The sequence below is a fragment of the Nipponia nippon genome, unplaced genomic scaffold (genome assembly GCF_047370975.1).
Source record: "Nipponia nippon isolate SJK-2023a ecotype South Korea unplaced genomic scaffold, ASM4737097v1 scaffold_9, whole genome shotgun sequence".
In the NCBI taxonomy this organism is placed as follows: domain Eukaryota; kingdom Metazoa; phylum Chordata; class Aves; order Pelecaniformes; family Threskiornithidae; genus Nipponia; species Nipponia nippon.
Window position 1 is genome coordinate 1,390,344 of NW_028262413.1, and position 12,484 is coordinate 1,402,827.

General features: G+C 39.7%; 1 protein-coding gene across 7 annotated transcripts in view; it reads right to left on the reverse strand.

Annotated features, from left to right (window-relative positions):
• Positions 1 to 357: 357 nt before the first annotated feature.
• TASOR (transcription activation suppressor) overlaps positions 358 to 12,484 on the reverse strand; it is a 34,201-nt gene continuing 22,074 nt past the window's right edge. For 3 of the 7 annotated variants that reach the window (XM_087745260.1, XM_087745262.1, XM_087745258.1), the window contains exons 16-23: positions 10,875 to 11,019; positions 5,188 to 6,131; positions 4,369 to 4,491; positions 3,664 to 3,823; positions 2,901 to 3,009; positions 2,550 to 2,728; positions 2,305 to 2,463; positions 518 to 1,646 (exon numbers count right to left, since the gene is read on the reverse strand). In XM_087745260.1, the coding sequence (XP_087601386.1) occupies positions 1,090 to 1,646; positions 2,305 to 2,463; positions 2,550 to 2,728; positions 2,901 to 3,009; positions 3,664 to 3,823; positions 4,369 to 4,491; positions 5,188 to 6,131; positions 10,875 to 11,019 (2,376 nt within the window). In that variant the 3' untranslated portion in view covers positions 518 to 1,089. Of the gene's footprint in view, positions 484 to 517; positions 1,926 to 2,304; positions 2,464 to 2,549; positions 2,729 to 2,900; positions 3,010 to 3,663; positions 3,824 to 4,368; positions 4,492 to 5,187; positions 6,132 to 10,874; positions 11,020 to 12,484 lie in introns of those variants that run through there. The other 4 variants (XM_087745259.1, XM_087745261.1, XM_087745264.1 and 1 more) reach the window with 4 other exon arrangements.

Below are 12,484 nucleotides of genomic sequence, written 5' to 3' on the forward strand. Positions count from 1 at the left end.
ATGATGAGGTGAGTATTCGTATAGAGAACCCCAGCAAGGAAATAACAAGGCTGTCGACGGTCAGCTGCTGTTTTCCAGAAGCCTGAGTCAAAAGATGATGTACAAAATGAGCCAATTCAGAGAGAATCACTGGGGAAAAAGAAGTTTATAACTCAGCAGATGTGAAATTAAAAAGGACAAGATTAAGAAACAGATTAAATCCTGCAGTTACGACAATGCTAGTTTAAAAAACAAAAAAGGGGGGGGGGGGGAAAAGGCACCAGTAATCATTCTGCTGGAGTGGGAGAGGGCTGAGGTTCTTCTCATGCAAAGGGCCCTACCACAGTCATTAAACCCAGGCTTGTCCTTCTCTCACCATAGTAATTACAACGGCAAGATAGAAGTTGTAAGGTGGTGCTGACGGTGCTGTAGTAAGCCTGGAGTATCAAAATCGGACGCAAAGATAATTGCTGCTCATTAACTGAGGTTTGGGTTTCTCACGTACTGTGAAAACAGAAAAACCACAGACGATGCACTGTGTTAGCAAGTCCCTTGTGCATTACGAGTTTATTTTATTTTTGTAATGGAACTGCACCATTGGTTACTCTAATTGAGGTATTTAGCCAAAATCCAGTATATAGTCATTAAAATAACTACACTACCTTAGAGCTATGTAAAAACATTTGTACAAAATTTGTGTCAAATGTCAAATAAATACATAAGTTTTGATATTTATGTAAAGTGATTTGTATACTCTTACAGTTAAAAAAAAAAAAACCTCGCTGTTTCACACATTTTAGGCAAACATTCAGTTTTACATTAAAACAGACCTCAAACTGAAGCCCGGGTACAGGTCAAATACAAATGTAGAAACTTAAAAGTGCCAGCCAACAAGATAATTCAAGTACAGTAAATGTTAAAAAATATATATATTTATTTCAATTCCCAGATGCTTCCAACAGGTACAGGCCATCAGGATTTAAATAAGACAAGAAAACATTTGAGATAAAGGACAAGAAACATTTTGTTCCAGAATAAAATAGAAATTGTTAATCCACCATTTTAGAAACAGAAAAGTCCACAGCAACTTATAAAAAGAGACTTACGAGTTTATTTCTGTTTTGAGTATGGCCTGGAGGAATCGCAATTTATATCCCAACCACCAGGCGACGACGACTTTTCTGTATCCATGCTCTGACTGTAAGCAGAGAGAAAATAATTGCCCCCTTCTTGGTTTTGACTTGCCGAAGAAATCGGGTATGTTGTTCCCAGAAAAGTCTGATGAGTGAGTACGTTGAAGTGACTGAACTGGTGGGACATGTTTAGTTGTCTGCTGTAAACCTGGAAGTTACTGAAAGGAGTTTGTTCAACTGCATTGTGTTTTTCTCCTTCAGCCGCGCATGTTGTAGGAACTGGAGTAACTGGGTGTCTCTCTTCCAAGTCAATTTTAGAAGTCTTTTCCAGCAAGCCAATTTGTGCTTCAGGAGACAACTCTGTAACTGATAAGCAGCTTTCTTTTGCACCTACGCCATGTGAGCCCTTGGCCTCTGTCTGCAAAGCTCCCAACTGAGCATCAGAGGCATCATTGCAGATTTCTATTTGTGATGTTTCATCCCCTGAATCCAGAGACATGTCCTCCTCATCCTTTTCATCGTTTTCTACAAGAACTACATTAAAGAAAAGAGAAAGTCCTATTCTATTGAAATACAAACTTTTGTTAGAAAAGCTATACACTACTCACACAGTGTTAGCTTCAGGTCTGCAAGTCCAAAATCCCTTAAGTCTTGGTCTTCTGCCACTCTTGTTCACTTACTCAACATACACACTTAACCCTCTGTGTGAGTGTCCAGTTACTCCGATGCTAAAAGCTTCTGCGCATTGTGTTCATGTTTATTGTTGGGAAATCCCAACTCCCAGCTCCAAAGGGGTTAATGTCAAAACAGCATCTAAAGTTATACAGTAGGTGAGTATTTGATCAGACAATTGAAGCAGTACAATCACTGACATCTCAGTCCTTTTGTTACCGTTACTAAAAAGCTATCATTAAATTTATCCTTTTCCTGAAAACAGACACAGTTACACCACTTCGGCATATGCCTAACTTTAGGAATACCACGTTAGCCTGCAATTCTCTATTTAAGATCTCTGGTCCTCCATCCCAGCTGCTTCTCCCCCATCATTTACAACAGAAAAAGAGTAGCTTGAGAGTTGGGTTTTCCTTGCCAGCTGTAGTGCTCGCTGACAAGAGGAAAGGCACGCTATTTCAGGGACCTCCACCCCGCACAGCTCATTAGCTAGAGAGAGTGTAAGCGCGTTTAATATTACCTGATTGTCTTTCGTGAGCATCAGAGGGAGGCAGGCTGTTTTCTTCAGTAACTGAGTTGTGATACCCAACGAGACTTTTAAAATTTTGCATAAAGTCATCAACAGTAGCAACCACTATTCCATTATCAACATAATGTGAAAGTGTTTTGAGATTCTTTTCTAAATACATAAAAGGAGATTTTGTATTAATATTTAGCATCCGTTATCAAAAGAGGGAGAGGAGCGTTCACCAATTTTGGTTTTACCTGTTAAGAAGACAACATGTCTCTGCTGGATGTTTTGAGCCTGAAGCCGGATAAGACAGTCTAACTCAGGAGCATTTCGAGTTTGAGAGTCACAGTTATGGTAAGACAGAATCTCAACCAAGTGCTGCTTTTGGTAGGTGTTCAGAAGGGTCAGCAGACTCAGGGCGTTAGCATTCATTCTGTAATGGGGGAAAAGCGCGCTATTAGAAAGAGACTTGATTTAAGGTCAGTCTAAACATTAAAATTAAGTCAAAAGACAGACCTAAGAGTAAGTTCTACGTAATTGGGTTTTGGAGCGCATAATTAAAGCGGAAGCGTTTTAACAACCGGTACTTGAAGACCACTACTTACCTTCCCAGCTCTTTAAGTTTTTTTTGTATTTTGCAGTGGACTTTCCACTGCCATTTCCCATCTGGGGTATTGAGATCCTCCAGAAACTTTAAGAACTGTTTTAGTTTATCTGTTTTGGAGATAGTGAATAGAAGTTAAATGTTGTGGTAAGCAAACTGAAAATACTGCTGCAGTATATACATAAAGCTGCTTTCCGTTTTCATCAAAGTATGGTTACACAACTAGGAACATTAGCCTAGGACTGCAGGGTTTCTTCCTAGCAGATCGGCCAACAACAATATTCCAAAACTGAGCTGCTTTTTTCTGGGTCAGATGCCTGACAGTGGTGTCTGCTTACGCAGAAGCTGAATTCAGTTATACGTGCTCTGCCTTGCTAAAGTATCTATTTAAAAAACTGGTAACTTCGTTAACTATTCCGTTTCAAATAAAGAAAAAGTGAAGAAAAACGTAGGTTTTTTCCATTTTTTTTTCCTAGCACATTTGTGGATTGAGTAGTAAGGAATACAGGGTTCCATAAGCATAACTGCCCAGTCTAACGCAAACGTAGAAAGACAAGATCTCCAAGTTCACATGTTCCCCAGAAAGGCCATTCAGGTAAGAAAGAGACTGAATTAGCTGAAGTTTTCCAAAAAACCTCACAAAAATTAGAAGACTTGAAAATTAGAAGACTGGAGTCCCCACGGCGATGAGTATGGCATCTCCTATACTAAAATATCAGGCTTTTTTGTCTGTGTTCTACAGCTTCCGAAAGCGGCGCACTTACCTGTAGTGATGGACTCTGGATTAAGGACAGATTCATCTGACACAACAAAGCCACCAGACACAAATAATTCATTGTAAGTGTGATTTTTCACATCATCCAAACTATCGACACCCGCAAAGCTGACACAAGAGAGCCTCTTCAATGTTACTAAGCCAGGTATCTGTTTAAAAATGTTACAAATTAGAGATGTATATACCAAAGCACACAAAAAAGGAACTACAGAACTTTCCTGCTTACTAATACCAAATACTGAACTTCAAAACACATTTTTCAAAGAATTTTTTTCTCTTGCCTTGGGAGGTGCTCTCTCAAAAACATGACGGGAATGAGACAACGGGAGTTGAGCACGTGGAATAATTTTACTGGTAGGTTCATAAGCCCCAGTGTCAGGGACGCCCCAGGCCGTCCGACAGCTGCCCTCCCCTGCCCTTAAAGCATCACAGAGCCAGGAGCAGAAGCGCTCGGGCCTCTCCACAACTCTACAGCTACGCGTTAGCACGTACGGGGAGCTGGAAGCTGGGGGTGTAGGATGGAACATGACTAGGTATTTACCACAACCATTTTTGTTTCTTCAAATGGCAGCTAAACACAGGACATCGCTCAAATGCCATGTTGTTAGGAGAAAGTAGCCTTGCTCAAAATGAGGTCGTCTCACTATGTTTTAACAGTAGCTTTCTACAGTACACGTTTACTTATGTGAAATACCTTATGGATGAGGTTGGCGATGTCTTCGTTTTGAATAATTATCAACAGTTTATCTAAAGAAGCTCTTCTTTTCAGGAACTGCTCTGGATGGCACTCCGTATTACCTAGCTTTGTAAGATATTCCTAACACCGCAGAAAGAGAAGATGATGAAGAAAAAGTGAAGAGGCAATTCAGCCAAAACAATCCCCACACAATGATCACATTAAGTTTTCCACTCAAGTGAATCTCAGAGGGACTGGTTTCCTCGTCTTGCCGATGATACGTTCATCGGAAGGATGCCACAACACAGAAACAGGCTGTTTCAGCAAATACTACAGAATCGTGCATACATGGCCAACTGACGGGCTATCAAACTGCAGGAGTTTGCAAGTAAAGGCAGAAGTTTTTATTGTTTCGCTTTCAATTTTCTTCTTCTACATTTAAGTACAGAATAAGAGTCATCTCCAAAAGTTACCTGTACTACTAACTACTAACAAACCACACACAGACTTTTCCCATCTTCTCTCTAAAATGGTAAGCTATCACATTTTTGCCCTTGTTATCTTTTTTCCTGTAAGGCCACCCCCCCAGCCGTATCTTCAGTAAGAACCAAACTACAGCCTGTTCCGCGTTCCAACCACTAAGAGAAAGACTCACGTAAAAGCTAAATCTAAGCAAGGCTACCTCAGAACCTCAGCTGAGAAATGGGACAGGACAGCCCACTTTCACAACTCAACCTTTTTACCTTATGTTTGCAAGTCCAGTTTTATACATTCTGATTTGAAAGGCACTCTACTCTATTTTAACACTAAAGAGGGGCTGAACTGGAACATATTTACCTTGATTTCTTTGCAGAGAATGCTTTCCTCCTCTTCATGAATATAAAATTTCACAGTGTTTTTCTGTACATCTTTAATAATTTTGACCAAACTGTTAAATACTTCAGGTTTTAACTGGCTTATAAAATCAGAAAGGGCTGGTTGGGTTGAAATGTTTAAGTTCTCTGGGGATTTCTGCGTCTTTTCTGGTGGCTCCATCAGGTCACCGCTGGAAGAGGTCTGATCAGATGCCAACATCTCCTCTGTTTTAGCATTCACGTGATCTATGTCCTCCTTCGCTAAGGGTAAGCTTGACGACCGCTGCTCATTAGAATCCAGATCTTCCCCCACGTTATTACACAATGGCTCTGACAACAATGCCGTGTCAGCGTCCTTGCAAACGGGTATCGTGTCGGCTGGAGGATTCAGTGCAGTGTTACAAACCACTTCTGCCGACTCAGGACTAGAATAAATGGGTGGAGTATGCCTGATGCACGAAGAGGACAAAATAACACTATTCAGCTTTTCACTCAGTGTCTCTATATACTCTTGGACAGAAATCTCCGATGCCTGTAAACATATGTATTCAGAAAGTCTCATTATCCTCTCTCGGGCAGAGAAGACTGGTGTGGACATACCACTAACATAAGCAATATTCTTTTGCTGCAAAATTTCCTGAATCTTTCTTGCAAAGAGATTATATTCTTCTAACAGTGTAGTCTCTATTATTGCACTAATGGAATGCTTAGTTGTAAAAGGGTGATCTGCTAGCCCACACTGATCTTCAGGTTTCTCCACTTGTCTTGTATAAAGTCCATCTTCTGCTGTCCCCTTTTGTGTGTCTGAAAATGGAGAGTATGGAAACTGATAATCAGAACTTCTCTGTCTATTTACTACCCGGGGGTCATTAGGAAAGGCATCCTTTGGCGGTAAATACACCAGTGGTTCTTCTGGTGATTTCAGACCTATATAGGAAGAGTTAATCATCATCATCTCATGTTTGAAAGTCAGACACAACTGATAACTAAAGCCTCCAAAACACACTTTTAAAACAGCATTACTGTTGTGCCTCCCCCCTCCAATCAACTTAAATCCAGACTCGCGCGTTACTGTCTGCTGAGGTACAGAAGCACAGAAAATGTAATAGCTCCTAAGATGGTACAACAATAAAGTCAAAGTTTGCTCAGAAAAGCAGAACACAAGCAATTTTCCTAGAGATAACATCTGATTAAGCATAACAGGAACTGCCTTAATTACAAAAAAAAAATCTAATTAGAAATCAAGCAGGGTGACCAATTATTCAAATATTTTCATTTGCTACTGGCTTATAATCCTCCAACTTTCAAAAGGCTCCTTTTAGCCACACGCTGCCTTGTGGAGTTAAGACTGCAAAGCGCAAGCTGCACGTCTGATCTTGCAATTGAGAACAGAAGTTTTTTTGCTTAAAAAGGTAGGACAGAAGCCTTACGGTAATTACTGATACGCAGAACCAGTTATGCTGCAAGGAGCGCTGAGCGCCTCTCATAATCCAAACCTCAGCTCACTTCGGCAGCCCTCCGTTTCCTCACCAGCCGCATTCAAAACTACGGTTTTGTTTCTTTTTAAACCAGATGTAACACGTTGTTGCAATCAATGATGTATCTACACAGATACTTCAGCTACCTACAGGTATTTCGGTATACACCTGTTCCACAAACACTTCAAAGGAGGTTTTCTTTGTTGGTTTTGTTTGAGGTTTCTTTGGTTTTTGAAAGTGGTGTATTGGTTTTAAAGCTAATACAGTTGTGAGCAGAAAAGCCGATTTCTGGAACAGAAGCAATAACCAAGATAGTACAGAGAGTTTCTAGAAGTTAGTATTCTTTTGGGATGCAGTTGGTTTTGTAGCCAGTTAAAAAAAGCTCTCTTCAGTCCCTGATTTGATCACGTCCATCCAGACCTAAAAGGAAACGCCTGCCCCTAACAGGATCCCTTTTCCAAGGGGACAGTATCACCTCGGAGTTACTTTATGCCGCTAGAGTTATACAGAGAAACCAGAAATGCGGTTCCATTTTATTTTCCGTATCAGCAAAACTACATGTTCTTTCTCCATCCTTCAAAGCACAGCCTTTGAGTCAACCCCAATTTCTCGTTTTCTTTAAAAGCACTAAACACAGCTAAAACTCGGGTTATTCCAATTAGTTCCATTCTATTTTATTTGAACCTTTTTTCTGTTGCCTTATACCTTCAATCTTGATCTACACCTTTTGCATACACAAGTGTATTAATTTTAAAAGACTCTGAAGAACCCAGTACCTAATTATAATGTTAACATACTAAACTTCGTTTAAGCTCGTTTGAAAGCAAGGTACTTCAGAATGCGTTCTGTATCTCATTCTTCTTGAGCTACTCACCACTTACAAGCTGCATCACTACAGTAATCAAGAAATATTGTACTGTAAGCAAGTCTTAATCAGAAGATTAAAAGCTATACTATGGCTTTAAATTTGGGGCTATTTTTATAGCTTCTTACATTTTAATATAGCTAATCAGTTGCATACCAATTTTTAGCAATGAAATTTTGTTCTGTGGCTCTCCTGTCTGCACCCCAATAAGGTAAAATTACAAATCCTAAGGTTATCGAAAAAAATAACATACAACCTACTCATCCTGATTTGATGGAAAATTTCTGTAACAATTACATTAGGAAAAAAGTTTTCAAGATACATATGATTAAGAACTGATTAGATTACTCTTCAAAGGTTATTATTTAAAGTTTTCCAGAAAGAAAGAAACTTTGTTTAAAAAAAAAAAAAACAAAAAAAACCACCTTTGTTTTTACTAAGGGTTTTTATTAAAAAAACATTAAGCAGAATTTAAACAGAAAGATATACTGCTGAATATGAAATCCAAAATATTTTCTAACATGTAAAAAACAGAATTAAGAAAAAAAAAAAGATGATTTAAACTAAAGTTACCCTTATTAAAATAGAATTCTCTGAAGGTGGCATCATTCATAGATCTACACCTTTGGGTCACAAGTCTTCACAAAAAAACAAATGCATGAGCAAGGAGCAAACCCCGAACACACACTTCAACAACTATTTAAGTATGATTTATGGTTTCCAACATACTCTTTGTTGGAAATACCTTGTAACTGGGTATGTCAAAGAAACCAAAAAGAGAACCGCCTGAAAACAATTTTAGAAAGAGCAGCTGTTCAAGAGCTGCTGACGCAGTTCCCCTTGCAGATTAAGGGTCAAATTCTTCAGGGCCTAAGAGAGGTCCTTCTGCAGTGACACCAGAAAGAGGAGTCTTGGGTAGATTTTGAAATCAGAAATTCAAACACCACCTGACAAAGAAAGCCCAGAACATTCTGTTTCTTCATATCCAAGATGAATGTCATCAAAAGCCATCACCTTTAACAATGTCTATTAATGCATTAATCTTCTCTTACAAAAGAAGGAAGAATAAGCAAGAACAAACACCATTTTTGCGCTTAATGTCTAAGGCCAAAGAAGAGTCTCAAATTCAAACCAAAACTGAGTTAGGAAGGGTGCCCAAGTTAGCTTTCAAAAATAAGACTCAGGTTTGCTTACCAGTGTCAGAAGTTTAGATTATGTGATCATGAAGAAATGAACACTAACACGACACAGAAGTAGTCCAGATGAGTTGAGGACCTATGAACAACTATCTCCTCCAAGACTTTCTGATGTCGTTGGGGAAGAAGCAAGACAACCCCCCCCCTCAAGTCACAAACTAGGAAGAGTTAAGTTCTTGAAGTAAGTTTAGCTGAACATGCTCCTTGTATCAAGAGTAAAACTTTTTTTGTTTAAAAAGAAAAACCAAGAGAGAGCTAATTTGCCTTCCTGCAACTGTGCAGGGATGAACAAGACAGACTGATGCCTGAATTCCTCTCTATAGCTACCTTGCTACAAAAGTGAGAGACATGGAGCAGCCATCAGATTTAGAAAGCAATCAGTTTCAGAAAAGAACAAAGCTTCCTTTACATTATATTACTGAATTGATCTTAATTCCCTAAATTAAAAATTCAAAGCCCTCTAGAAGACACTATACAGGAAGACATGCCCAGTAAAAATCGAGTGCCAATAGCCCAAAACATTAGAGGCTCTTTTGGCTCTCCTACAGCCTTCTTGATGTACTTCAATAAATGAGTCCACTTGCTGGATAGCTTATTACTGATCTAATTTTCTGATGAAAATTCCATACCAGGTGGGAATACGAGCTGCTCAGTACTTCAGGCCATAATGACATACGGAAACTGTCCCACAATCTTCTGACCTGTTTGTTTATCTTCATGTTTTTACAGCTAGCTGATCCTCTGGAACTCTTCCTGCCCCTCCTGAAGAACAGCAGCAGTTAGCATTTGCAGTTTCTTGGTATTTATATAGCAGCGTTTACGTGACGATATTGCAGAGCTAGTTAATACTTACTGCAGCAAGAGCTAATTTGAAGAACTGACCTCGTAGGAACTCAAGACATCCAGTGATGCTCAAGACAATCTCCTTCATCTCTAGAGGACAGCACTTCTCCCTCTCAGAAGACTTCAGAGACATTTTTTCTAGTAAGATTTGTAGTCTCACAGATGACTGTGCAACGTGTCAGTCAATTGACCAACCCTTGCACGAACTCCCACATCCAGCGTCTATGATGTACTACAGTTTATACATCCTTAATCATCCACTTAAAGAGCTATCTCAGCAACCATATCCTCATCAATACGCACAGTGGCCATTTCCTCCAGGAGTAAAAAGAAATGATGTCCTATCCAAACAACTTTACCGTCTCCGTACTCTGTAACTTAGCAAAATATCAGAACAGATTTTTGATGTTTGGCCCTTAAAGGAAGTGCAGAAAACGTTATCCAGAACTACCCTGTCGTTTTGTTGAAAGGCCTATGAACACTGTGAAGGGAAACCTGTTTCCCCTGCCCTGCTCCCTTCTCAGCCAAACAAACAAAAACGAGCTGCTGAACTACACAACTGGATGCATATCAGAAGTGTCCAAGAGTCAGATTCCAGCATTCCTGGAAGACGATCAGAAATCACTAAGTTTTTACTCAGAGAATGCAGTTAAATTCTATCTGGATTTAGTCATAAGACGACTTGATTTGTAGCCTTGAATTTACAGCTCTTGATGACTATTCCTACAGCCCAGTTTCCACATCCTTCAAATCCATGCTTTTATGCTCTCCCAAGACTTGACACTGTTGACTCATCAAGAAGTAGGACAAGAAGCTGCTTCTGTAAGATTATTTAAGATTTACATGTTTAGATAAGGACAAAGACTTTGAAGGACTTCCAGCAGAAGAGCTTGATGCAATAAGAAGTAGACTATCTTCCATAAGGAGAACACATTTATCATTACTTTTCTAGATCACTAGTTGCAATTATCCGCCCATCCAATCTTTCAGCAGAACCTAGCGAGTTCAAACACTGAATTCAAAACAGTTATGTACCTCACCAGATAAATACTCAAGCATCCACATTTCTAAATTATGTCAGTAGGTACCCAAAGCAATATTCTCCACTGGTATCTGTTTTCATCCAGCAGATTTCTGTATTAATCAAATATCAGAAACAACTGTACGGGCCATATAGATGCTTGCATACCAACACGTGACCCGAGAATGGGATCTATGAAAGATACAAACCTTGAGAACATGTTGTCATTCACTATTTGTAGCAACGTAAGAGTTAAACCCATCTTACCTGTAATTGGAATAAGTTTCCAGTGCATTCCAACGTCTCCTATATTGTTTGAGTTGGAATGTTGCCTGCGATAAACATGTTCTATAGGTGTACTAGGACAGGGACTGTAGTCTTCAAAACTACTTACACTTCCAGTGCTTGCTTCCTAAAAAACAATAAAAATTCTCAGCTCAAAACTTTTTTTTTTTTTGGTAGCTATTAAGCTTTTACATTCTGAACAGCTGAATGCATTTGACATCCTGAACACACCTGAGTTCACCAGCATACTGGCAATTTTGCCGTCAATCAAGTCAAGTCAAACTTGGAAATGTTTACATGAGCTACTTATGTATTTGACTTACCTGTTTGATAATTCCTGAGACAGATGTCTTTGCTGATGGTCTATCATTAAGTAATTAAGGCAGACCTGAGCACATGCCTTAGACTACAGAAGCTGGGTGGAGCAGGGAGGAAAGGAGGCAACGAGGGGAAAAAAATTAGGAAAACTGTCTACTCCTTAGCCTTTTTCAGGCTGTTGTCTTGATAGCTGACTAAAGCCATGAAGTGCCTGCAATTAATATTAAGCCCTATTAACAATCCAACTTCATCTCGCCTTCCAGATGGTTAGAAGCAAAAGAGCACAGTAATTACAGGCAGGACGAACTGTCCTGCTGCATGACAAACTGGGCTTTGTGTAGAAGTGTCAATAACAGAGATGATAAAATCACCACTCTCTAGAGCAACGTGATCAAGCAAGCAGCTGGGGCACCCTGAACCCGGAGCACAAGAGCCTTCTTCAAAGGGTGTTCTGCCAGTTATGTGCCGTCATGAAGAGTATGCATGGACCACAGACACAGCACTGCACCAAGAGGGCACATAAAGAGAGCTAGGCATGCATTTAAGTGCTCACAATTTTTCAACTCTGCTCCCATCAAAACTAAATAAAGCCAACTCCCCAACTGTCTTTACTATCCACAGAGCATTTAGGACCTTCCACTATGCACATTTCTTAGCGCTCTCCCACTCAGACACTGCTAGAGGGACAGAAACAAGCCCATCGTCTTTTCCACAGTACAGGACGGAAAGATGAGGATTGCAGGATCCTCACTTGGGCACACAAGTGAGGGGTGCTTTCCTGCCCTATAAAATGCCTGCTACTACTAAGGAGGAGAGAGAATACACTTTGAAGAGGCTGGACCAAAACCAATTCCCAAAACTGGTGCAATAACTACAATTAGAGCAAAAGGATGCTCGATGATTGTAAAGCAGTAAGAATCACTTTATTAACCTTGAGGTATTGTCACTAGAAAAGGTCACTAACACACACAGAAACAGTCAGCTGAGGTAAGCCGTTGCCATTGGGGGTTTTTGTTTTTTTAAGACAACAATCCAGAACCCACAAAGCATATTTAGTTTCTAAAGACAATTACTTAGTTTTGCCAATCTATTCTGTCAAAATGAGAGAGGCAGCTCCATTAAAAGGAAACAGCTCCCATTCTGCTGCTCTAGAGTAACTATTGATCACCTATGGATGAACATTCTTGTTTAAGACACCTCCAACCAACTCTAAATATCAAATACAGATTGCAATTTGACTTTTTCACTTTCTTGCATATGACAAGAAAGCAACA